General features: G+C 40.2%; 1 protein-coding gene across 2 annotated transcripts in view; it reads left to right on the forward strand.

Moving 5' to 3' along the window:
- The window catches only part of MGAT5 (alpha-1,6-mannosylglycoprotein 6-beta-N-acetylglucosaminyltransferase), a 338,394-nt gene that overhangs the window by 218,341 nt on the left and 95,269 nt on the right, over positions 1 to 24,784 (forward strand). For both annotated transcript variants that reach the window (XM_064484718.1, XM_031451304.2), the window contains exon 10: positions 12,641 to 12,774. In XM_064484718.1, the coding sequence (XP_064340788.1) occupies positions 12,641 to 12,774 (134 nt within the window). The remainder of the gene's footprint in view (positions 1 to 12,640; positions 12,775 to 24,784) is intronic.

Genomic DNA, 24,784 nt, shown 5'->3' on the forward strand with positions numbered 1-24,784 from the left:
GGAAGGAAATAATAAATATCAGAGAGGAAATAAATAAAATAGAGACCACAAAAAATACTCATTAGGAAAGATGAATGAAGCCAAGAGCTGGCTTTTTGAAAAGGTAAACAAAATTGATAAACTTTTATCATAGCCAGGCTCACCAAGAGAGGACCCAGACAAACAAAATAAGAAATGAAAGAGGAGAAATAACAACCAGTACCACAAAGATAGAAAAAAATCCTGAGAGAGTACTACAAACAATTATATACCAACAAACTGGACAACCGACAAGAAATGAACAAATTTCTAGAAACATACAACCTGGCAAGACTGAATCAAGAAGAAGCAGACCATCTGAACAGATCGATCACTGATAGTGAAACTGAATTTGTAATTAAAAAAAAAAAAAAAAAAAAAAAAAAAAACCTCCCAGCAAACAAAAGTCCAGGACCAGATGGCCTCACAGGGAAATTCTACCAAACATATAAAGAAGAGCTAATACTTATCCTTCTCAAACTATTTCAAAAAATTGAAGAGGAGGGAACACTCCCAAATTCATTCTACGAGGCCACCATTACCCTGATACCAAAACCAAAGACACTACAAAAAAAGAATATACTACAGGCCGATATTTTTGATAAGCATAGATGCAAAAATCCTCAACAATATATTAGCAAACTGAATCCAACAATATATAATAAGGATCATACAAAGAATGATCAGGCGGGATTTATTCCAGGGATGCAAGGATGTTTCAACATTAGCCTCTCACTCGATGTGATATACCACATTAACAGAAGGAAAGATAAAAATCACGTGATCATCTCAACAGATGCAGAAAAAGCACTTGATAAAACTCAACATCCATTCATGATAAAAAAAAAAACTCATAAAAATGGTTACAGATGGAACATCTCAACATAATAGAGGTCATTTATAGAAAACACACAGCTAACATCATACTCAACAGAGAAACAGTGTTTCCTCTAAATTCTAATACAAGACAAGAATATCCCTTCTCGCCACTTCTATTTAACATAGTATTGGAAGTCCTAGGCACAGAAGTTAGACAAGAAGAAGAAATAAAAAGCATCCAGATTGGAAGGAACGAGGTAAAACTCACTATTTACAAATGGCATGGTATTTTATATAGAAAAACCTAGTATCTCCACCAAAAAGCTATTAGAACTAATAAATGAATTCAGCAAAGTGGCTGGATACAAGATTAATGCACAGAAATCTGTTGCTTTTCTATATCTAATAATGAACTATCAGAAAGAGAAAGTAAAAAAAAAAAATTCATTTAAAATCGCTTCAAAAAGTATAAAATACGAAGGAATAAACTTTACCAAGAAAGTGAAAAACTTATATTCTGAAAACTATAAAACATTGATAAAGGAAATTAAAGATGACACAAAGAAAGATATCCCAACCTCTTGGATTAGAAGAATTACTATTTTTAACATGGCCATACTGCCCAAAGCAAACTACAGATGTAATGCAATCCCTATCAAAATACCTATAACATTTTTCACGGAATGAGAACAAATAACCCTAAAATTTGTATGGAACCACAGAAGACCCTGAATTGCCAAAGCAATCTTGAGGAAAAGAACAAAGCTGGAGAGACTTCATTTCTTGACTTCAACCTATACTGCAAAGCTACAGTAACCCAAAAAGCATGGTACAGGCACAGAAACAGACTCACAGATCAATGAAACAGAATAGAGAGACCGGAAATAATACACATATTTACGGTTAGTTAATCTTCAACAAAGGAGGCAAGAATATACAATGGAGAAAAGTTTCTTAAATAAGTAGTACTGAGAAAACTGGAAAGCTCCTTGCAAAAGAGTGAGATTAGAACATTTCCTCACACCATATACAACAATAAACTCAATGTATTGAAGAACTAAATGTAAGACCTGAAATCATTAAAGTCCTAGAAGAGTACACAGGGAGAGTACTCCTTGACATATATTGTAGCAATATGGTTTTGGATTTGTCTCCTAAAATAAAAGAAATAAAAGCAAAAATAAACAAATGGGATTTATTTAAACTTTAAAGCTTTTTCAGAGCTCATTTTCAGCAAAACAGAAAAAAACAACCTACTGGATGAGAGAAAATATTTGTAATTGATAAGACCAACAAGGGGTTAATATCCAAAATATGTAAACAGCTGATTCAACTCAGTATCAAGAAAACAACCCAATCACAAAAATGGGCAGAGGACCTGAATAGACATTTTTCCAAAGAAGACATACAGATGACTAACAGGCACATGAAAAGATAGTCAACATCAGTAATTATTAAAGAAATGCAAATCAAAACCACTATGAGGTATCAACTCATATCTGTCAGAATGGCTGTCATCAAAAAGTCTACAAGAAACAAATGTTGGTGAAGATGCAGGGAGAGGGCACGCTGGTACACTATGGATGGAAGTGTAAATTAGTGCAGCCACTCTGAAAACAGTACAGAAGTTCCTTAAAAAAACTAAAAATAGAACAATCCTTTGACCCAGCAATTACACTCCTGGGTGTATATCCAGAAAAATTGAAAACACTAGTTCAAAAAGACGCATGCACCCCAATGTTCATAGCAGCACTGTTTACAATAGCCAAGACATGGAAACAACCCAAGTGTCCGTCAACAGACGAATTATTAAAGTAGTCTGTGTATATGCACACAACATAATACTACTCTGCCATAAAGAAGAATGAAATGCTGCCATTGCAGCAATGTGGTTGGACCTAGAGGATATTATGGTTATTGAAATAGAAAGGCAAATACTGTACGATATCACTTATATGTAGAACCTAAAAAATAAAGTGAATGTATACAGCAAAGCAGAAACAGACTCACAGATACAGAAAGCAAACTAGTGGTTACCAGTGGGGAGCGGGAAAGGAACATGGGGCAAGATAGAGGTATGGGATTAAGAGACACAGACTATGTATAAAATAGATAAGCAACAAGGATATATTGTACAGCACAGGGAACTATAGCCATAATTTGGTAGTAACTTTTAATGGTATATAATCTTAAAAAAAAAAAACCAAATCACCAAAAAAGGAAGAAGAATAATACAAGTTTGTTGTCTTCCATTAATTTAATACTGCCTTTTATTTATGGTCTATAAAGTTTCCAATCAATTTTAAAAGGTGAGTAAATTTAAATAAATATCACGCTTGATAGTGTCAGTGGTGCATGAATTTGGGTAAAAGTCATGAAATTAGTACCAGCTTTACTATCTGATAGTAAATGTTGACCTACAGTTTGAACCCACTTCCTCAGAGAACACTGAAATCTTTCAATTAGTGCAAATTGGAAATCCCTTTGTGTGTTTCTCTTCTCTTGTTATTCTGTAAAGAGATGTTTTGCTGTGTTCTGTAACTTAACTAATAAATGAATCCTTAATGGCATGAGCTAGGTTTCTCCATTTCAGGTTAGTTTGTCGTTTCATATTATTTAATCACCAACAGTATGTCAAACTGGAAGCTCTTTAGGGTTGAAAGAAATAAAAATTCAAAATATTGAGTACCTTCTCAAATACAGAGAGGACAAAAACACCGGTTGTAGAATTTCTTTGCAGGGGCAATGTCTTTCTTTCCAGGAGCAATCATCTTCTCACTGGGCAGTGAAATGCTCCTGGGCAGAGGACAGGGATTCATTGAGAAGAGACTGCACTTTTCATTGCCTTGTGATGCTAAGGCTTTGACTCCAGGCCACTGCAATAAAACGAATATCACAATAAACCAAGTCACGCGAACTTTTTGGTTTCCCAGTGCATATACAAGTTATGTATTCACTATACTGTAGTCTATTACGTGTGCAACAGCATTATGTATTTTAAAAAAGCATGTCCAGGGGAGGGTGTAGCTTAGTGGTAGTGTGTGTGTGCTTAGCATGCACGAGGTCCTGGGTTCAATCTCCATTAAAAAATAAATAAATAAGTAAACCTAATTACCCACCTTCCCCCCAAAAAACCTAAAAAATAAAATACAACAAACAAAAAAAATTTAAATAATAGGAGCACCTAGGTACATACAAGAATTACTACTGAGATAAAGGGGGATATTGATGGGAATACAATCATAGTTGGAGATTTTAACACTGCATTAACATCACTAGACAGATCTTCCAGACAGAAAATAAACAAGGCAACAGAGAAATTAAATACTACAATAGAAAAACTAGATTTGGTGGATATTTTCAGAGCATTACACCCCCCAAAAATAGGATATACATTCTTTTCAAGTGCACATGGAACATTTTCCAGGATCGATCATGTACTTGGGCACAAAAGAAACCTCAACAATTTTAAGAAGATAGAAATTATCTCAAGCATCTTTACTGACCACAATGCCATGAAACTGGAAATCAACAACAGAGAAACAAAGGAGAAAAAAAGGAAAGCATGGAGATTAAACAATATGTTATTGAAAAAACAATGGATCAATGAGGAAATCAAAGCTGAAATTAAAAAATACCTTGAGACAAATGATAATGAAAGCACAACCACTCAAAACCTATGGGACACAGCAAAGGCAGTGCTAAGAGGGAAGTTTATAGCGATACAGGCCTTCCTCAAAAAAGAAGAACAATCTCAAATAAACAATTTAACCCACCACCTGAATGAATTAGAAAAAGAAGAACAAAAAGCCCCAAAAAGCAGAAGAAGGAAGGAAATAATAAAGATCAGAGAGGAATTAAATACAATAGAGATTAACAAGACCATAGAAAAAAATCAACCAAACCAAAAGCTGGTTTTTTGAAAAAGTAAATAAAATCAACAAACCTCTGGCCAAACTCACAAAGAAGAAAAAAGAGAGAGCACAAATTAGCAAAATAAGAAAGGAAAATGGAGAAATTACAACAAATAAAATAGAAATACAGAATATCATACGAGAATATTATGAAAAACTATATGGAACCAAACTGGATAACCTAGAGGAGATGGACAAGTTTCTGGAAACATACTGTCCACCAAAACTGAATCAAGAAGAATCTGAACACTTGAACAATCCTATCACTAGAAAGGAAATAGAAATAGCAATTAAAAACCTCCCTACAAATAAAAGTCCAGGACCGGATGGCTTCACCGGGGAATTCTACCAAACATACAAAGAAGAACTCATACCAGTCCTTCTCAAACTCTTCCAGACAATTGAAAAGGAGGGAATACTCCCAAACTCATTCTGTGAAGCCACCATCACCCTGATACCAAAACCAGGCAAAGACACTACAAAAAAAGAGAATTATAGGCCAATATCACTGATGAACATAGACGCCAAAATCCTCACCAAAAGTTTAGCAAATAGAATCCAACAACACATAAAAAAGATTATACATCATGACCAAGTGGGGTTCATCCCAGAGACACAAGGCTGGTTCAACATACGCAAATCAATCAGTGTAATACATCACATCAACAAGAGAAAGGACAAAAACCACATGATCATCTCAATCGATGCAGAAAAAGCATTTGATAAAATTCAACACCCATTTATGATAAAAACTCTCGCCGAAGTGGGTATAGAGGGAACATATCTCAACATAATAAAAGCTATATATGACAAACCTACAGCCAGCATAGTACTCAGCGGTGAAAAACTCAAAAGCTTCCCACTAAAATCTGGGACAAGACAAGGATGCCCACTATCACCACTCCTATTCAACATAGTCCTGGAAGTCCTAGCCACAGCAGTCAGGCAAGAGAAAGAAATAAAAGGGATCCAAATTGGAAAAGAAGAGGTAAAAGTGTCATTATATGCTGATGACATGTTACTATATATAGAAAACCCTAAAAGGTCCACACAAAAGCTACTAGAGCTGATTGAAGAATTCAGCAGGGTAGCAGGTTACAAAATTAACGTTCAAAAATCAGTTGCATTTCTTTACACTAACGATAAATCAACAGAAGAAGAAAGTAAAGAAACAATCCCCTTTAAAATAGCACCCAAAGTAATAAAATATCTGGGAATAAATCTAACCAAGGAGGTGAAAGAATTATACACAGAAAACTATAAACCATTGATGAAGGAAATTAAAGAAGACTTTAAAAAATGGAAAGATATTCCATGCTCTTGGATTGGAAGAATCAATATTGTTAAAATGGTCACACTGCCCAAGGCAACCTACAGATTTAATGCAATCCCTATCCAATTACCCAGGACATATTTCACAGAACTAGAACAAATCATAATAAAATTCATATGGAACCATCAAAGACCTAGAATTGCCAAAGCATTACTGAAGAGAAAGAAAGAGGCTGGAGGAATAACTCTCCCAGACTTCAGGCAATACTATAGAGCTACAGTCATCAAGACAGCATGGTATTGGTACCAAAACAGACATATAGACCAATGGAACAGAATAGAGAGCCCAGAAATGAACCCACAAACTTTTGGTCAACTCATCTTTGACAAAGGAGGCAAGAATATACATTGGAATAAAGACAGTCTCTTCAGCAAATGGTGTTGGGAAAACTGGACAGCAGCATGTAAAACAATGAAGCTAGAACACTCCCTTACACCATATACAAAAATCAACTCAAAATGGATTAAAGACTTAAACATAAGACAAGATACAATAAACCTCCTAGAGGAAAACATAGGCAAAACATTATCTGACATACATTTCAAAAATTTTCTCCTAGAAGAAATAAAAGCAAGAATAAACAAATGGGACCTAATGAAACTTACAAGCTTCTGCACAGCAAAGGAAACCAGAAATAAAACAAGAGGAAAACCTACGGAATGGGAGAAAATTTTTGCAAGTGAAACCGACAAAGGCTTGATCTCCAGAATATATAAGCAGCTCATACGACTCAATAAGAAAAAAATAAACAACCCAATCCAAAAATGGGCAGAAGACCTAAACAAGCAATTCTCCAAGGAAGACATACAAATGATCAAAAAGCACATGAAAAAATGCTCAATATCACTAATTATCAGAGAAATGCAAATCAAAACTACAATGAGGTATCACCTCACACCAGTCAGAATGGCCGTCATTCAAAAATCCACAAAGGACAAATGCTGGAGAGGCTGTGGAGAAAGGGGAACCCTCCTACACTGCTGGTGGGAATGCAGTTTGGTGCAGCCACTATGGAAAACAGTGTGGAGATTCCTCAAAAGACTAGGAATAGACTTACCATATGACCCAGGAATCCCACTCCTGGGCTTGTATCCAGAAGGAACCCTACTTCAGGATGACACCTGCACCCCAGTGTTCATAGCAGCACTATTTACAATAGCCAAAACATGGAAGCAGCCTAAATGTCCATCAACAGGTGACTGGATAAAGAAGAGGTGGTATATTTATACAATGGAATACTACTCAGCCATAAAAACCGACAACATAATGCCATTTGCAACAACATGGATGCTCCTGGAGAATGTCATTCTAAGTGAAGTAAGCCAGAAAGAGAAAGAAAAATACCATATGAGATCGCTCATATGTGGAATCTAAAAAACAAAAACAAAAACAAACAAACAAAAACAAAGCATAAATAAAGGACAGAAATAGACTCACAGACAGAGAATACAGACTTGTGGTTACCAGGAGGGTGGAGGGTGGGAAGGGATAGACTGGGATTTCAAAATTGTAGAATAGACTACACTGTATAGCACAGGGAAATATACACAAAATGTTATGATAACTCACAGAGAAAAAAATGTGACAATGAGTATGTATATGTCCATGAATAACTGAAAAATTGTGCTGAACACTGGAATTTGACACAACATTGTAAAATGATTATAAATCAATAAAAAATGTAAAAAAAAATTTAAATATGTACGTACCTTAACTTAAAACATACTTTCACAGGCATGAAATGCACAGTGGGAATGTTGTCAATAATAGTCTCATATCCTTATATGGAGTCAGACGGTACCTAGACTTATTGTGGTGAACTTTTTGTAATGTACAGACATATAATATTACTGTCTTGTGCACCAGGAGCTGGTATAGTGTTAGAGGTCAATTGTACTTCAAAAACAAAGAAACTCTTAGAAAAAGAGATCAGACTGGTAGTGACCAAAGGCAGGAGGTTGGAAAGGGGGAATTGGAGGAACGTAGTCAAAAGATACAGACTTCCACTTATAAATACTAGGGATGTAATGTACAACATGATAAATGTAATTAATGCAGCTGTATGTCATTTATGAAAGTTAAGAGATTAAGTTCCAAAAGTTCTTATCATAAGGAATTTTTTTCTATTTTGTTTTTATATGAGATAATACTTGTTCACTAAACTTGTGGTACTCATATCATGATATATGTAAGTCAAGTTATTGTGCTGTACACCTGAAACTTACACTGTTTGGTGTGTCAATTATATTTCCATAAAACTGGAAAGAAAAAAATTTTACACACTTTATTGCTAAAAAATACAAAACAACATCTGACAATGCAGAGTTGCCACAAACCTTCAATTTGTAAAAAAAAAAAAAAAAAAAAGCAGTATCTGCAAAAATGTGGTATCTGCAAAATGTGGTAAAGTGAAGTATAAAGTGTGCCTTTAGTTTCATAAAAAAGCAAAATAAAAAAAATCTTGATTTGGGCCAGGATAGCAGTCTGCCTTCTGCATCAGGTTTTTCTGGGTTTTTTTTTTTTTTTTTTTTGGCTTGTTTCCTTGAAGTCTTCATGAATCACAGGCCACCACAAATGTTATCCATTACTTGGAAGTAGCCATCTTTCTTCTTGTAAATAAACTTTTTTTTTTTTCTTTTTAGCAACAGCATTAGAAAAGAAAGGCAGAGCTGCTGTTCTCTGGTGTTCTGTGAGCAGCAGCCATGTGATAGAAACCCAGAAGGAACTGGGCGTTGTGAGCATCCCTAGACCCACATAGCCTCATCATTAAGAAAGGCGGTTTGGATGGAAATACATTCGCAGCGGTAGTGTTTAGGTCGATTAAAAAGGATGATTCCACTATCGAATAGTCACTATTGATTGGTATTTGATTCTTGCTGGATGAAAAGACACCATCTCGGAGGGGATTTTATAGGAGACTCTAATCTTTATCCCTCCTTTCTTGAATACATCATCTACATTAATAATGTTAGCTGGCAGGAGGTCTGTTGGAGCTTCAGCTCTGCCGTCTTTGTGGTGTGATGAAGCTAGGATTCCATCCAGAGGCCAAGCAGATCCTCTAGAAAGTTTCTTGCTCATTTCTTTCCCTTTTGAAGATTAGTAATTGTTGGTGCTCTTTGTGTTCATCTTGGGTGATGACAGACGGCAGGAATTCCATTAAATGTAAGTTTTCATCTCACTTTTTTTATTTAGGAGAAAACCTGTGAGTCCTGTTGATCTTGGAAAAATATTTATGGATTCTTTCCAATTTATGTAGGGACCCAGGAAATTAAATATTTATGACATACCTACAGGCGACTAACATCCTGCTAGGTACTGCAAAATGCACACCCATTTTGCTTCATGTGAGGCCTCTACTGAGCATTGAGAACACCCAGGCGAGTGAGATGCAAATAGTCCAAGATTTACCATGTTTTACATCAAATTCCAAATTAGAAAGTAGGTCCTGGCAAGGAGATTATAAGTGTCCATCTCGTAATAGTGTGGCTTAGCGAGCAGAGAATGTTCCAGGAATCATCTGGCGTTGCTGCAGCCATCCCTGTTAGGAGGCCAGCTGCCTCAGGCGGCCAGGCAAATATCTTTTAAATCTTCCATCTGTTCCTGATGCTCCAGACACACAAAAGACATTAGAGGAACAGCATAAATATTAACATCACAAACCCAATTCCAAAACATGCAGATGTAGAAAGTGACTGAAGAAGGAAAGCTACAACGTTAAGCCTTTCCTGTCACAGACAGAGATCAGTCTCCTGCCTCTGGTTTAGAAAACAAACGCAGATATGCTTTAAAAAACAAAAAAACCCAGACAATTCCCAAACCAAAGCTTCAAGTATAAGCACGTAGAGTTACAAGTAAGGGAAGCATTCGATCATTCATTCTGTAGCCTTCTGTTGAGAAGAAGCCAACATCACAAAGCATCCATCGAGGCCCTGTATAAAGGCTAGGATTTCAGAAGTTAGGGTCCTACCAGGCATCTTTACTCATTGTGGTTTATGTTAATCATCCAAATTGAAAACAATACCAGTAAAACTGCAAGTTCAAAATAAAATCACAAAGTAGAGAGAGAGTTGATTGCACACCAGTGGAGGCACAAAAGTTCCTATGGCAAGGGTGGCATGTTTCTCCCTGCTCTGCGCTGCAACCTTTGAATCCCAGCACTGCTCCTCTTGCAGGAGCCGAACCCGCCCCAGCCCCACCTGTCAGTGTGTGTCCCCCCACCTCCTCCCCCTGCCTTCCCCTGCAGTGACCTTCCACAGAGCGGCTACCATCATCCCCACTGTTTTTTGAGCAAGGCCATCTTTGTCAGAAGACAAGACGCGGGCTCCAACCACTTCCTTTTGCATCTTACTTCAAAATTGTAGAACAGATAAACAAGATTAAACTGTATAGCACAGGGAATCACAGAGGAAAAAATGTGATAATGAGTGTGTATATGTCTATGTATGACTGAAAAATTTTGCTGAACACTAGAATTTGACACAACGTTGTAAGATGATTATAAATCAATAAAAAATGTTTAATTAATAAATAAATGCCAAACTATGTTAAGAGATGGGAATGTTTTCCTGAGAAGACAAAAAGAATGCTCTGAGCTATTCAGTGAGCAGGAATAGTTCCTTGGGCCCCTAGCTTGCTTTCTCCTGGACTGTGGACTCTCATTTCAGTCCACCTCTTGGCTGCCGGGCTGATGACATGTTCTTGGTGATGCTGTGAAAATCGCCACTATGATTGATGATTGCATGTTCCTTGAGAGCCGCACAGGAATCCGAGAGGACCCTGTTTCTGTGGTCAGCTTGTATTTCACTTTGTGGTCGGGCCCCACCCTCCTTCCACCTTGCCCTCCCTCTCTCTTTCCTTCCTTGTCTAGACAAACAGTGCCATCTCTGATGTGAAAATTATCATGCTAAAATGGTGATTTGCTGTTGCTCTCCCTGGAAAATCCAACCTGGTGTTAGCATTCTTTTTTGTCTGAATCACGTTGCTGTAATCTAATTGGAAGAATGACTTCCTCGTAGTGAGAAAAGGAAGAAAGAAACTGAATCAGATGCTTAAAAGTCATTGCCATCATCTGATTCTAAAATATGGGCTTTAATCTTTGTTTACTTTTATGCATATCAGTCCAACAAGAGCTGTTCAGAATTATTAGTGACACATAACAAAAAATAGTGCTGTTTTTATTGGCCAGTCATGTGCTAAATTTACATCAATGTTTTGAGAGTCAGTGGTGAAGTAAATGTAACCAAAATCAATAGATTCTGTTTTAGTATTGATTCCTTTTTCCGATTGGTCATTCTTTATGTACTCCAAAGCAGCGGTTAGAAGGCTTTTTCTATAAAGGGCCAGATAGTAAGTATTTTAGGCTTTGCTTGGTTAAGTGGTCTCTGTTACATCTACTGAACCCTGTATTGTGTGAGGGTGGCCAAAGATATACAGGAACAACTGGGTTTGGCTAGTTCAAATAAAACTGTATTTTTTGAATGCTGAAAATTGAATTCCATATAATTTTAACATCACAAAATACCCTTTTCTAACCATTAAAAATGTAAAGATCATTCTTAGCTCGAAGACCATGCAGAAGTAGGCAGTAGACCACATTTTTCTGATGCTGTTTTAAGGCTTTGGTGGAATAGCCAAACGAAACATGTTCAGTTTCACTTCTTCATGTTCTGGGAGAAAGCAATGATGTCCTGGTACTATCAAATGAATAGAAAATTACTACTGCCTATTGAGTGAGATTCTAAGCTTTACCTAGAATCACGTACTCTAGTCAATTGATGAAAATGTTGAATAGTTGTTGAAAGAGATAAGGCATGCCACGTGCGCTAAGCAGAATAAAACCTCCATCTGCTCAGGCTGCCAGACCACAGCGCTGCAGCCTGGGTGGCTTGTGGATAGCAGAAACTGATTACTCATATCTTGGGAGACTGGATGTCTGAGATCAGGGTGCCAGCATGGCCGGGGAGGTTGCAGACTTCCCACTGTATCTTCATATGGTGGAAGGGGCTGGGGGTTCTGTGGGATCTCATTTGTAAGAGCCCTAATCCCATTTATGGGGATTCCATCCTCATGACCTAACCGCTATGCAAAGGCCCCATCTGCCGATACCACCACCTTTGGGGGTTAGGATTTCAACATAGGAATTCTAGGGGGATATAAACGTTCAGACACAGCAACCTCTAAAAATGGTAATTCTTTACTTCTTCAGCAGCTGTTCATCAGGCACCACTGCATGCTCGGCCCAGGCTAGGAGTACAGCAGTGGCCATGGCAGTCTGCAGCTTTCGGGAACTTTTTATTTAGCTGATATTTGAGCATATTCTGTGATGAGTCAAAACATCTGAAGCAGATTGTATGGCCTGTGTGATGGCTCTGGCTCGAAAGTCACACGTGGAGATGTTTGGAAGACAAGCTACTGTGAGACCTCTCAATTCCTGCCCAGTGGCATTTCTGATTTCAAGTGTCCATCTTTGGTAGTCCCTGAGGACAGAGGTAGAGCTCCCGGTTTTTCAACTTGGAGGCCAAGGCTGCAGTGTCACCCACGGCATCTTTTCTTTCAGGTGCATGCTCCGGGTCCTGGACTCGTTCGGCACAGAGCCAGAGTTCAACCACGCTAACTATGCCCAGTCGAAAGGCCACAAGACCCCCTGGGGCAAGTGGAATCTGAACCCACAGCAGTTTTACACCATGTTCCGTGAGTATTCGGGTCTCACCTCTCCTTACCAGAACACCACCAGAGATAAACGGGGAAAGAAATGAGGCGGCTGTGTATTTGTTGGGTTGCTAATCCCACGGCTTTCTGCTATAGAAATGTGTGCTGTGGGACCATTTTCTTGGGAATAACTGAATTTTTTTAATTGATATTGAAGGGCGATGTGAGCATTTTGTGAAAAGCCTTAAAAATGTTCTGCAGAAAAATGTTTCACTATGAAGTCTCACTGGAAGCCATTTAGGAAAGGACTTTGGGTCAACTCTGATTTTTTTTTTTCCCCACAGAATTTACTGTTTATTAAACAAAGCAAGGGAAACAAAGGGCTTCTCCCTTCAAAATCTCTTCTATTTAAGATAGCTTATAATCAAGAAAAGAAACACAAATGCAAGAAATAATGTGCAGGTAGGAAAGCCCCACAGATACTGTTTGGGGTCCACCTGATGATTGATGAGGAATGAGGTCTTTGGCTCCCATCCTTTTTCCAAGTAATTAAGCCTTCATTATTTAAGCATCAAACGTATCAGGAAAAAGATTTAGCCTCTTCAGAATGGAATGGCTGAAAACTCTATTTCATACCTTACTGACTTCTTAAACCCTGTTGCCCAGAATGCAGTCGCCCCTTCTCTTGCTCACGTGGTACCGTTTTCCGATAGCGGTGGTTATTTCGCAGAATGATGTAGTGGACATACCAAAAGATGAATTCACTGGCCCCAACTGTAGCCTTTCAGCATTTTTCTGTTTGTGTAAAGTTCCTTTCCCGCCTTCGCCGTTTCTTGCTGCTGCCATCCATTAACCTGCCTGTAGCTTCAGTTGATTTATGATTAGCTCAGGGCTGTGAAGCCAGGTACCAAATGTGATAGCATTCGTGCCAAAAATGAATTTATTGTTTACGTCCATAGACCTTGGTGATTCCCCTTGATGAGGTGAATTCCTGTTCTGGGAATGAAAGGTTCCATGAGTTAAGCAGTTTATTTGGATGCTCAGAGTGTGGACTTCAGTTTTCTTATATTAATGGGATCAGTTGAATTCAGAGATTTCCATCCTAGAACTGGTATCTGAGATGTGAATCTGTTTGCTGAGTTAAGACCCCAGGCCCCCCTGCCCTGCCTTTTCCCCGCATGGTGGCCCCTTCCCATCACATCCCCTGAAGGTAACCTTTTCTTAGGTTCACTGAATCCAGCAGCAAACACATGGGACTAATCCTTGAGTGTGAAGTGTGAGAAGGGAGAATTAAGGAGGGTTATGGCAGAGAGAGGAGTGATTTTTAAAACTTGCTCACATTGAGATCTTTGTTGTGGCACAGAGAGGTTTGTAAGAGTGTGCATCGTAAACATTGTTACTGTTCCCGGAGTTCTGTCTCTGTCATCTGCTGTTGGAGCCTGTCCTGGGGCACAGCTTGGGGGATGATACGTGGCGTGGTGGTGGGCAGGTGGCCAGTCACTTGGCGAGGCATGGCCGGAGTTACCTTTGGATCGACACTGCTGTGTCACTTTGAAAGGCTGGGATTACATGACACAAAATAACCTAAGAGGTGACTTGGGTCTTACGTGATGTGAAATGAAATATTGGCTGAGTCCCAGATGGCCAGAACTGCTGGAATGACGCGGTATACGTGTCCCTCCATGGATGGTGTTTCCCTGTATCCAAGGACTAGAAATAGGAGGCTCTTCCAGAAAGAAAGAAATTCTTTTAGAATGTCGGAATTCAAAGTCTCAAAAAACCCTATTTTATTCTCCATGAATGGAGGATTTCAGCAGTGTTGGTTGATTGAACTGAAATCAATTCACTGCTTAAAATGTTAACTAAAGATGGAAAAATAGGTTAATTCTTATTAACCTGGGAAGGAGATAGTTTCTTAAATGAGTCAGAATTCATCAGGAATCGGGGATTGGGGAGGGAGGGGGTGAGAGAATGGATACATTTGACTGATTTTTTTTTTAAAAAAGAAGATAAGAATCTGTATGGCCAAAAATGACATCATCAAAAACTAACACCGTAGCAAATTCTGTTGCAGAGGATTAATATCACAGTGTATCAAGAGCTTCTAAAACATGAGTAGAAAAAGCCCCACAATCCAATAGGAAAATGTGCAGAAGCAGAGCAGGGGAGAAAGAAATGTATTGCCCCAAATGAATGAAAGCATGTAAGATGTTAAAGCATGTTAAGCATGTTCACGGTAAGAGAAGTGAGTTTTAAAACCTGAGATGCCATGGCCCACCTATCCAACGGGTGAAAGTCTGAAAGCTGGCTGGCTCTGCTGTTCCCTGGGTGAGACCCAGGGACACGGTGAGAATGCCGCCTGGCCCTGCCCCTGTGGGAGGGCGTATGTCACCAGCTCGCACCGGTACCTATCCCTCTGTCCCTTGACTGAGCAGACGGTCTCTAGGAATCTGTCCCAAAGATAAGTGAGCAAAAATCAGATGTGGCATGTGCACAGGGCTGTTTATTGTAGCTCTGTTTGTACCGGGAAAAGGCCGGAAATGACCCAGAGGTTCCTAACAGGGGACTGAGTGACTAATATGGTCCATTAATGTAACTGAATTGGTGTAACAATTGGTGTAACTGTGCAAAGGGCTGACGGAAGACTCCACTGTCTGGAGGGAGTTGTCTAGGATACATTAAGTGATAGAAACCCAAGTCCAGGGCGGTATGTGGAGTCACTTGCTTCTGTATAAGGAGGGGGTGGGGTGGTGTATATGTTGCTGTAGATGAATGTGTTCGTGTTTTCAAAAAAAAAAAAAAAAATGAAGAATAAATCGCAGGCTAATAAAAATGATTATCATTTGGAGGAGGGGTTGCAGTGACAGGGATAGAAAATAGACTTTATTTTGATTTTGGAACCATCCAAGTGGTTTATGTAATTTAAAAAGAAAAATCCAAAAGCAAATATTTGCTGAAGATTGAAAAAGAGATTGAAAAAAATGAAACAAACAAATGTAGTGATAAATCAGGCTGGTGCTAATCTCTCATACAGGTAAAACAATTATTTCAAGTGACTTTAAAGCACAGTCTATGGACCGTACATTTGTAGTAAGGAATATTTAGGTTGTTATTTGAAACTATGGCAGGTATACTGTAGGAACCAAATTTGTAATACACAAGAAGAGGGGAGTACTTAAAGAATTTTTAAAAAGATTTTAATATTCAGCTTGAAAAGGAAGTATTAATATAAACTTATAGTTTCTCTTTAAAAAAGAAATTTATCCTAACTCTGCACTTTGAAAAAAATCAAAAGTAAAGACAACCCAGTAGCAATGAATATTCTTAACACTCAGATTGAGATTCCCTAAACACCTTTCCCACTAAAGGAATCTCCTCCTAGAATAAACAGGTGATTCCAGGTCTAGGGCAGGAAATGTTGAAGACGGGACATCTTGTCCTACCAGAAAGCAAGGAAGCTAAGGAAGAGCCCTGGAGGGGAGTCAGAAAGACACAGGAGCCAAAGATGGGGCAGTTTGAGCATCAAAAAGAATAATGACCACAGTTGTTATTCAAACCAATGGAAAATAATCCATAAGTCCAGAATGATACTCCGAGCAAGAAGAACCCACAAAAATCAATTGATCACCTTTGCAAGTTGCTAGGACCTCGTGCCTTTACTCTGAGAAGTAAAGGGGAAGAATCCAGCTCTGCTCCTGCCTTTCTAGGACAAACTGTATCTGAAGATAATCAAACAGTTGATGAGGGAACGTTGTTAATTATGGAGAAATCACAGCTAATAAATGCAAAAGGAATGAAAAATTAGAAAAATCAGCATTTTATAACTCCTAATGAGACAGTGGAGTGGAGCAAGGCGGGGATCATCAGTGGCTGTGAAATCCATCAAGTATGCGGCTGATGGAAAACTTCCTCCTGGCTGAGGCTGTCTTGAATGGAGGAAATACAGAAATGAAGCAGTTTGAGAGCTTCATCCTGTTGAGACGTGGCTGGGCTGGAGAATTTGCCGCAGGAAACAGTGATTCCCCACCCTGCTTCCCAGAGCCTTTCCCCAGAGAACTTGGGTACATTCCTGAAAGAGGGTCTCTTCCTTCCCACGTGATAAAGGGGCCATGTCCAGTCTCACCCGCTCATTCCTGCAAAGTCTTCCATTCCCTCACCCTTTGGACAAATGTGGCTATTCTAACGGTCAGAAGGGGAAGACCATTCCTTTGAGTGTAAGGTGAAAATGTCAAACGTTTGTGTCTTGTTAATTTTTTAAAATGAAACTGACCTGTGGTGCTTAATACATGGGCTGATAGTAATCACTGCATAACTGATGTGTAATAGGCACATGGACTGCGGGAGTACTTAGAGTGTTTTCTCCTGAAGGGATGCACAATGCAAGGTTTGGAGATCGCAGAAATAGAGGGTTGTACTTGTAGAATCAAGTCGTTGTCAAGTCCTGCTGTCTTATCCTGGGATAGTGTTCTGGCAGGTGTGGAGGGCAGGAAGAGGATGAGGGAAGGCTGGTCAGAAAGGGTCCAGCAGGAGGATAAGGGAAGAGAAAAATGCACTGTTGCTGAAGCATCTTTAGGAGCAGGGAAACAACAGCAATGCCCCGGACCAGAATGCGTGTGCTCGTGACTATTCAGAGTGCGCGTCTCACTTTAAGGCTGCTTCTGTTTCTCCTCTAGCTCATTTCCTCTCTACGTTGGTGGAGTTTCTGCCAGTTGAATAGCATGGTTTTTCTTTATTGTTTTGCCCCAGATCTCAGAATTTCACTAGAACCACCCTCTTTGTACATTCTGTTTGCAGGTGGACATTTTCGTATGTGTCAGTTGTTGACTATTCCCAGCACCTTCCTAAGCAGCTTCTGTAGGGACCAACTGAGTGGTCAGGTGACACTAAGACACTAAGATCTTTGAGTGATGGTTTTTTCCAGGAAGGAGCTGAGAAGTGGGTTTCTTCCTCCCTCAGGACGGGTCTCTGGTTCTTGCTTTCACCTCTTGTCCATTACTTGAGTGTGGCTTCTGAGCTAGGCACTGAGACCCTCCTCCTGCGCCAGAGCCAGCTCTTGAAAACTCAGGCTGGCCAAACTATTCCTCCTTAAAGACCACGGTGTCTTCCCTTCGCCCACGGGGTCAGATCCAAAGTCCAGAGCAAAGTATTGAAGGCCCGTGGCTCTTGGGCCCCCGCCTTCTCTCCCCCCACCACATCCCTCTCCTGCCCTGACCGGAGCCTGCTGGTCTCTGAAGGTGCCACCGATTTCTAGTGCTTAACAGGTGGTCTGATCGTAATTCTTACATAATCGACGTATAATGTGTACGTAGACCACGGGTGTACTTACTCCTCACCACCTTTGCGTCCTTCAAATCACCCTGACAGCAAAATTTTATTTTTTTCCTTGAAGTCTCTATTTAAATAAATGACTTCCTCCGTCTTTCCAGCCAAATTTTTTTAAAATAAATAAATAACTGTATTACAAAATTAGGGAATGCCTCCCCCTACAGGAAAAGGCCCCCAGACCCTAAAGTGAGCGTAATTATCTTTTTCAGGGGTACATTTTTACATAGTTGTAATAACATACGTACTAAAATTCTGTGTCTGCTTTTTTTCCCACTTCATATATCAAAAATTGTTTCAAGGTTCTACCTCTAAAACCATTGTTTCCAAGGCTGTTTTATAGTCTCTTGAGTGGACTTTGTATTTGTTTGGAGCGGCTTTGGCTATTTGTTGCTGCCAATTAATTGTTGCTTTTTCTGGGCTCGTCAGGGACTTGGTTTGACCCTGCGTTTAGGCACTCTAACCGTCAGCGGCCCAGGGTCTGCTGTGTGTATCCAACTTCTTCTAAACTCCTGAAGGCATTTGCTTTTCTCTCTCTCAGTCCCTTACAAGGTGCATCATACCGCAGCGAGTGAGTGAAAGGCATCTGCCTCCACAGAAACATCAGATAGAGAGGACATTTGCCTTTACCGTTTACAGGGGAAACTAAAACCCTGAAGTTGCTGTCTTGCACCTTGAGTGACCCTGTATTTGGTTAGTCCTAATTACCTGCATGACCTCCTCTTGCACAACTTCACCCAGCTTCCGGAAAAACAGTGGTAAGACATCTTTATCTGACTGAGTTTTTTCTTCTCTTGCCCTGGGGCCTGTGGCTGAGAGTAGCAGTAGAGATCGCCAGATTCCTCATTCCTGGTTTCAGGAAAGCTGCGTCTCAGGCTTACATTTACCTCCTGTCGTTGGAAAGTTTCCATAACGTTGAATGCTCTACTTAGCAACCTCACTATTCAGATCACAGCCATAGAATATTTCCTGCTCTCTAGGCAGAGTCTGTTTGTACTGGTTTATTTTTAATCAAGTAATTTTTGAGTACTTTTGAGAATTTGCCTTCTGAGTGCTCACACGTGGAGCTATACTCAAGGCTGGGGGATGTGCAGTGCTTCTTGGTACGTGTGGAAATTTGGGATCTGTAATGGAGTCGAGCAAGAACACACTGGGGGTTCTGGAGGTGTTAGTTTAAAGCCTCATCCTTTCACCTCCAGCCCCTTTCCTTTTGTTCTGGCCCCTGCTAGCCTCTTGGGTGTGGTCCTGCCTCCTCTTGGCTTTGTCTCCCAGGCTGCCAGGTTGTCTCTGACCCCTGGGCCATTGCATGTGCTGTTCCTTTGTCTGGAAGCCCCACCCCTCATTTCCCCACCACCCACTGCTCACCCTTCCGGGAGGTGTCCTGTCCTCTGGAAAGCCTTCCCTCCTGGAGACCGCGCTCCAGCTCTGTGGTTCTCCCAGCCCCGGTGTCCCAGCTGGAATCCCAATTCGTGGTCTCTATGGGCGTGAGTGCTGCTGAGTCCTCAGTACCTGGAGTCATAACATCACCAGTGATAAATATTTGTTGAATTAATGAATAAAGAACAAATAGACCCAACTACAAAATGAAAATATAAGTCACATCATGACACTCCTGTGCTCACAATGACGCTGCCTCTTGCTTTAGAGAAAGGTGAGTTATCCAGTAGCCTCGAGCCCCTGTGTGGTCTGGCCCTGCCACCTTCCTGGCCTCATCTCTCACTACATGTCTTCTTGCTCACTAATTAGCCCCTTACTGTTTTTTGGATGAGCCAGGCACACTCCTACCCCAGGACCTTTGCATTGGTTGTTCTGTCTTCCAGAACATTCTTCCCATAGATTCCCATATCCCCTCCTTCAGGTTTTTAACTCATATATTACTTCACTGAGACTAACCCTGACCTCCAGCCCCTTTTTAAATGTACCACCTTTTTCCCCCAATTTCTTACACCGCTCCCCTGCTTTCTTTTCTCTGTAACTGTATGACTACACAGCATTTATGCTTCACTCTCTTTCATTTATTTTCCTTTTTTTCTCCCCTGGAATCTGAGGATAATATTCATACGGGTTTTGTCTTTTTTGTTCGTTGCTGAGACTCTAACACCCTAAAGAATGCCTGTTTTCAGTTCATGCAACAGTGTAGGAAAGGGTAAGAAGTGTACAAATCTAAGATTCCAGAAGCTTCTTGAGGCCAGTGCCTTCGTGTTACTCTCCCTTGTCTTCCCACGGAGTTTATTCACAGGGTGGGGTTTTCAAGAGTTGCTCATTTCATAGCAATTGTTGCCACTGACATTCTAACTCTTTGAATTTCTCCAAGGACGTGGAGTTTGCTGCCATGTTGATCTGCATGATCAGATTGAAATAGTGGTTTGTAGACCAGAAATTTGGCCTGACAAAACAGAAATTTTAGAAATGAGCCAAATTCCCTTTCATGCAAATGATAAACGTGTAGGCTTCAGCTAAGGATCTCCTGCTTCCATGTACGACTTTATTCTTAGGGCCTGCCCAGCAAAGGAGCTATTTGTGATTCAAACTGCCTTTCTGGCCTTTCACTTGGATAAGGAGGCCTCTTGCCTTTTACTTCTGTGCAGACCAGCGAGTCACAAGATCTGCTTGCATTTCCTTCAGACTGAGTCTCAGCCTTCAGGAGTGATGTTCTTCTAAGGATTCCATTCCCTCCTAATTGCTTTTTGACACTTGAAAAATGTACTCTGGTGTGCCTTCTGTCAGCAGTGAAGACGCTTATCTTTCCAACTCAACTGTACATAGTAGTTTCCCCAGCCTCCTGTCTCTCAGAGATCCTAGCATCACCACCATTTAGGGGAGAAAAACCCAACTTTGATGAAATTTGAAGCATAACATCACTATGTACAATTTTTAAAATCAGATTACTTCTCGTGTGATGTAACTATTTTTCAGTAGAGCTTTTCCCCCATCTTGTCGGTTTCACCATCGTGAGAATCAGCATCAGCTTTATGAATGCCATGAGTGACAGCAGCCAATCTTCTTCCCCGCTTTGTTACAAAATGTTTCAAATATTAAAAAAAAAAAAAAAGTGAAGGAAAGGTAAAGTAGAAAGCCAGAGCCTGGGCCCCACAATTAACAGTTTGCTTCGTGTGTTTTATGACTCTCAGTCCATATGTCTGTCTTCTCTCCATCCATCAATCCAAGTTTTCTTTTATGCATAAAAGAACACTCAGCCCTCGGGTGTCTCAGCATGACATTGTTAACTGGGGTTCAGTATTGGTCACCACACCAGCTGTGTTTACCTATCTTTTTTAATAGACAACACCGAATTATTTTATTTTAGTTATTTACTATCTTTCTTCATGGCTGAGTATAATCTCAATGTTTATCTCTGCTTGTCGTGTTCACTGGTAGATCCTTAATTCCTTAGCTGTTGCCTAGCTGATAGTAAGTGCTCGGTAAATGTGCTGAATGTTGAATGAATGATGATATTTAGAGACCTGTATGTTAGAATTTTAAAAGCCTATATCCCTGGTTGGTTTCCCTTCTTCCCAACATCTACTTTGTGACCTCGATAAAAAGATATGTTCACTTATCTATTTAATAAATATTTATTGAATATGTGTAATATACCAGGCCTGAGCCAGGTTCTAGGATGGCGTAGTGAGACACCTTAGCTAATGATGACTCCCGCGAAGGATGGGCTTTGATTTGGGGGCTTGTGTGCAAAGAATTTGATGCCAGAAGCAGTTTGGACATGGCCTCTGCCACCCAGTACCTACAAAGTCAGTCACACTCGTCAATTAAGCATTCATCATTGACTTAATCAAGTCTGCATTAAAAAAATATTTTCTCAATTCCTGCTGTGCTCTGGGCTCTGAGGAGTCAGAGACGCACAAAACATGGCTCAGTCCTCAAGGAGCAAGTAATCATGCAAGGAGAGCGTGATGTGCGGCACGGGCTCTGGCTCTTCATGGTCTACGAGAGTAGAGGAAGGTTTCTTATTTCAGACTCAGGGAGTTAGGGGACCCTTCAACTGGGAAGTGATGGAGCTGAGACTGAAAGGGAGAGGAAATGATAGACATGCCAGACATACACCAGCATGAGATAAGATGGGAAAACATGGCATTCAAAACCCCAAATAGGTCGTCATGGAATAGAGGTATCGGGGGAAGGGAGACCTGGAGTGATAGGTCCACTCACCCTGCTTCACCCTGAAGTAAGTGCAGCTTTTCGGCAGGGAAGTCCCCTAGTCACATACTTGTCTCAGACAACACCTTGTCAGTTAACACAGAGGACGGATCGGAGTTAGAGGGTAGGGAGGAAGGGGCAAGGCTAGAGGTGTGGAGACTACTTGGAAATCCACTGCAGATTTGACAAGGATGCAGTGTTACATAATATTCGTTGATTTAGATAGTCAAGAATTGGAAACATCCTCAGTGTTTTGCGGTAGGTTGTAATAGATGGGATTTCTGTCAAATTGGCTTGTTCTTTGGTCATTTGTTGGCTCTTGTCACTGGGAATTGTTGAAAACGGCTTCAGGCAGATCTGGACTCAGGGCTCAGAGGATATCTTTACTCTCTCCATATCTCAGCTTTGCACGTTTCTGGATTGGCGTCATTCTCCAGCAGGCTGTCCTCACGTGGGCACGCAAATGACATTTGCAGCACTAGACTTCTGCCCTGCCAACTTAGTAACTGTAGCAGAAGGATGGTGACTCCAAAAGTAGCTCCAACTAGTCACGGAGCTACTGTGATTCGCAGAACTTGGATCATAAACCCGTCTGTCAGCTGAGCCTTGGTCAGATAGAGTCTTCTGGGGGATGTGCCCATCCTTGGAGGCATGGGAAGTGAGGGAGACGGGGTCAGGACTGGCACCAGTTCCAGCCACCTGAATGGAACAGAATTGCCTGGTCGCTGTGGGAAGGGCAGTTAGTGCAACAAAGCGATGCTGGCCGACCAGAGCCATGGGCATCCCACCTGATGAGGGGAGTTGAGGCACTGCAGTATTGCGCTGCCTTAACAAGCAGCGATGGGCTTTGGGTACTAACCCAGAGAGATACCAGTAGCACACTGTGTAAGTGAAAGAAGAAGTTCACAAAAGAACAGGTACAGGAGGATCCAATTTTGGTTTGAGGATAAAAAAAAGATCCATAAATCTAGAAAAAAAGGAGCTTAATCATGGTTATTTCTAGGTGGTAAGTTGATGGTAACATCCTTCTTTCCTTGTATCTTTCTGTACTGTCAGAAAAAATTATACACTGAGAATTTCTGTTATAACCAGGGAAACCAGTAAAACCGTTTCTATTTAAAGAAAAGAAAACCTTACGTATTGAAGTTTTTACAAGACTTTATGAGGTCAGAACTAGGAAGGGTGAAGAGGAGAGGGAGTTGATGGATTTTGAGAAGCTGACATCCCCAGGACTCAGTGATTGGCTGTGAGGTGGGGGAGGGAACCCAGGGCTGGCTCTGCCCGTGGTCACCCGGTGACATGGGGGTACCCAACACTGCAGGGCCAGCTGTGGTTAAAGGCTGGCAGACAGCCTGTAAGAATGAATTTTGTACGAGTCTGAGATGTTTAGGACTGAGTGGTTGAAAAAAAAATCAGACTTAAGAGATTTATGCAGTTGAAAGAAGGGTCAATTTGACATGATAAAAATTTTGAGTTGTGTTCCGAAAGAGAACATGATTACTGCTTAGTAAAGATAGTCTATACCTCACTTATCAAGGGAGGGCAGAAACTCATCCTTGTGTTGTAATTCCTCAGTCCCTAGCTTCTAAGCCTAGTCTGTAGAAAGAGTGCTCTAAAAATGTCTGTCATTGAATTAAAGATTCCAGTTAAACTAATAGTAATTCTTAAAAGAAGTCATCACAGTAATCTGCTCAGGAAACTCATCAAACTGATTCGTAATCATTTGTAAATGGGTGCTTTTCTTGTGCATAAAAGAATGATTTTCTTAATAAGAAAAAAATGTCCTAAATTATTTAAAGGTCATCATTGTTTAGCAAATCCCTTCCAGTTTATAGCACGTAAAAATATCAGCTTGGTCCCACATACATATAAGTTGCTCTAGAAACTAAGGAAATACTCCATATATTATAGATATATGTATATTATGTAATTATATATTATTATATATTATTAAATATTATAATATATGATATTTTATATAATAATTATAATACAGTGCTATTAAATATTATATATTATAATAATTATATTTATATATATTATATAGGACTTTCTTGTGTATTTTGGTCTACCTTATAACATTATTTTCCTCTGAAGCATATTTACCACTACGATTCTCAGAGTCCAGAAAGTAAAATATTTGGACTCTGAAGTTGCGTATTAGAATGCTTTAAGGAGCTTGGGCTCTGGAAACAGCTGGTCTGACTCTGAATCCCCACATTTGCCGTTTCCTGGCATGTAAACTTGAGTAGTTTAAGTAATTTGCTCTGTGTTCTTATCTGTACAATCATGTTCTGTGGTGTCATGAAGGTGTAATGAAATGGCTGCTATAAAGCACTCAGCACACAGAACACAAGTATCACCTTTTTTTTTTTTTCCTTTGGAATCATACTTTTTACCTCCTGGGATGGAGTGATTTCCAAAAGTACCAGATTTCCTGTGTCTCATTGCTGATGGAATTTCTTTGATTGGCCTGGAAAAGTAAATACCTTCTCTTTGAAACCGGCTGAAGTCTGGGTGCCCATCTGAAGGCCTGCTGAAAGACAGAGCCTGGCCTGAGGGTCGATCTCCACAT

This window comes from Camelus dromedarius, chromosome 4 (assembly GCF_036321535.1).
Source record: "Camelus dromedarius isolate mCamDro1 chromosome 4, mCamDro1.pat, whole genome shotgun sequence".
Taxonomy (NCBI): Eukaryota; Metazoa; Chordata; class Mammalia; order Artiodactyla; family Camelidae; genus Camelus; species Camelus dromedarius.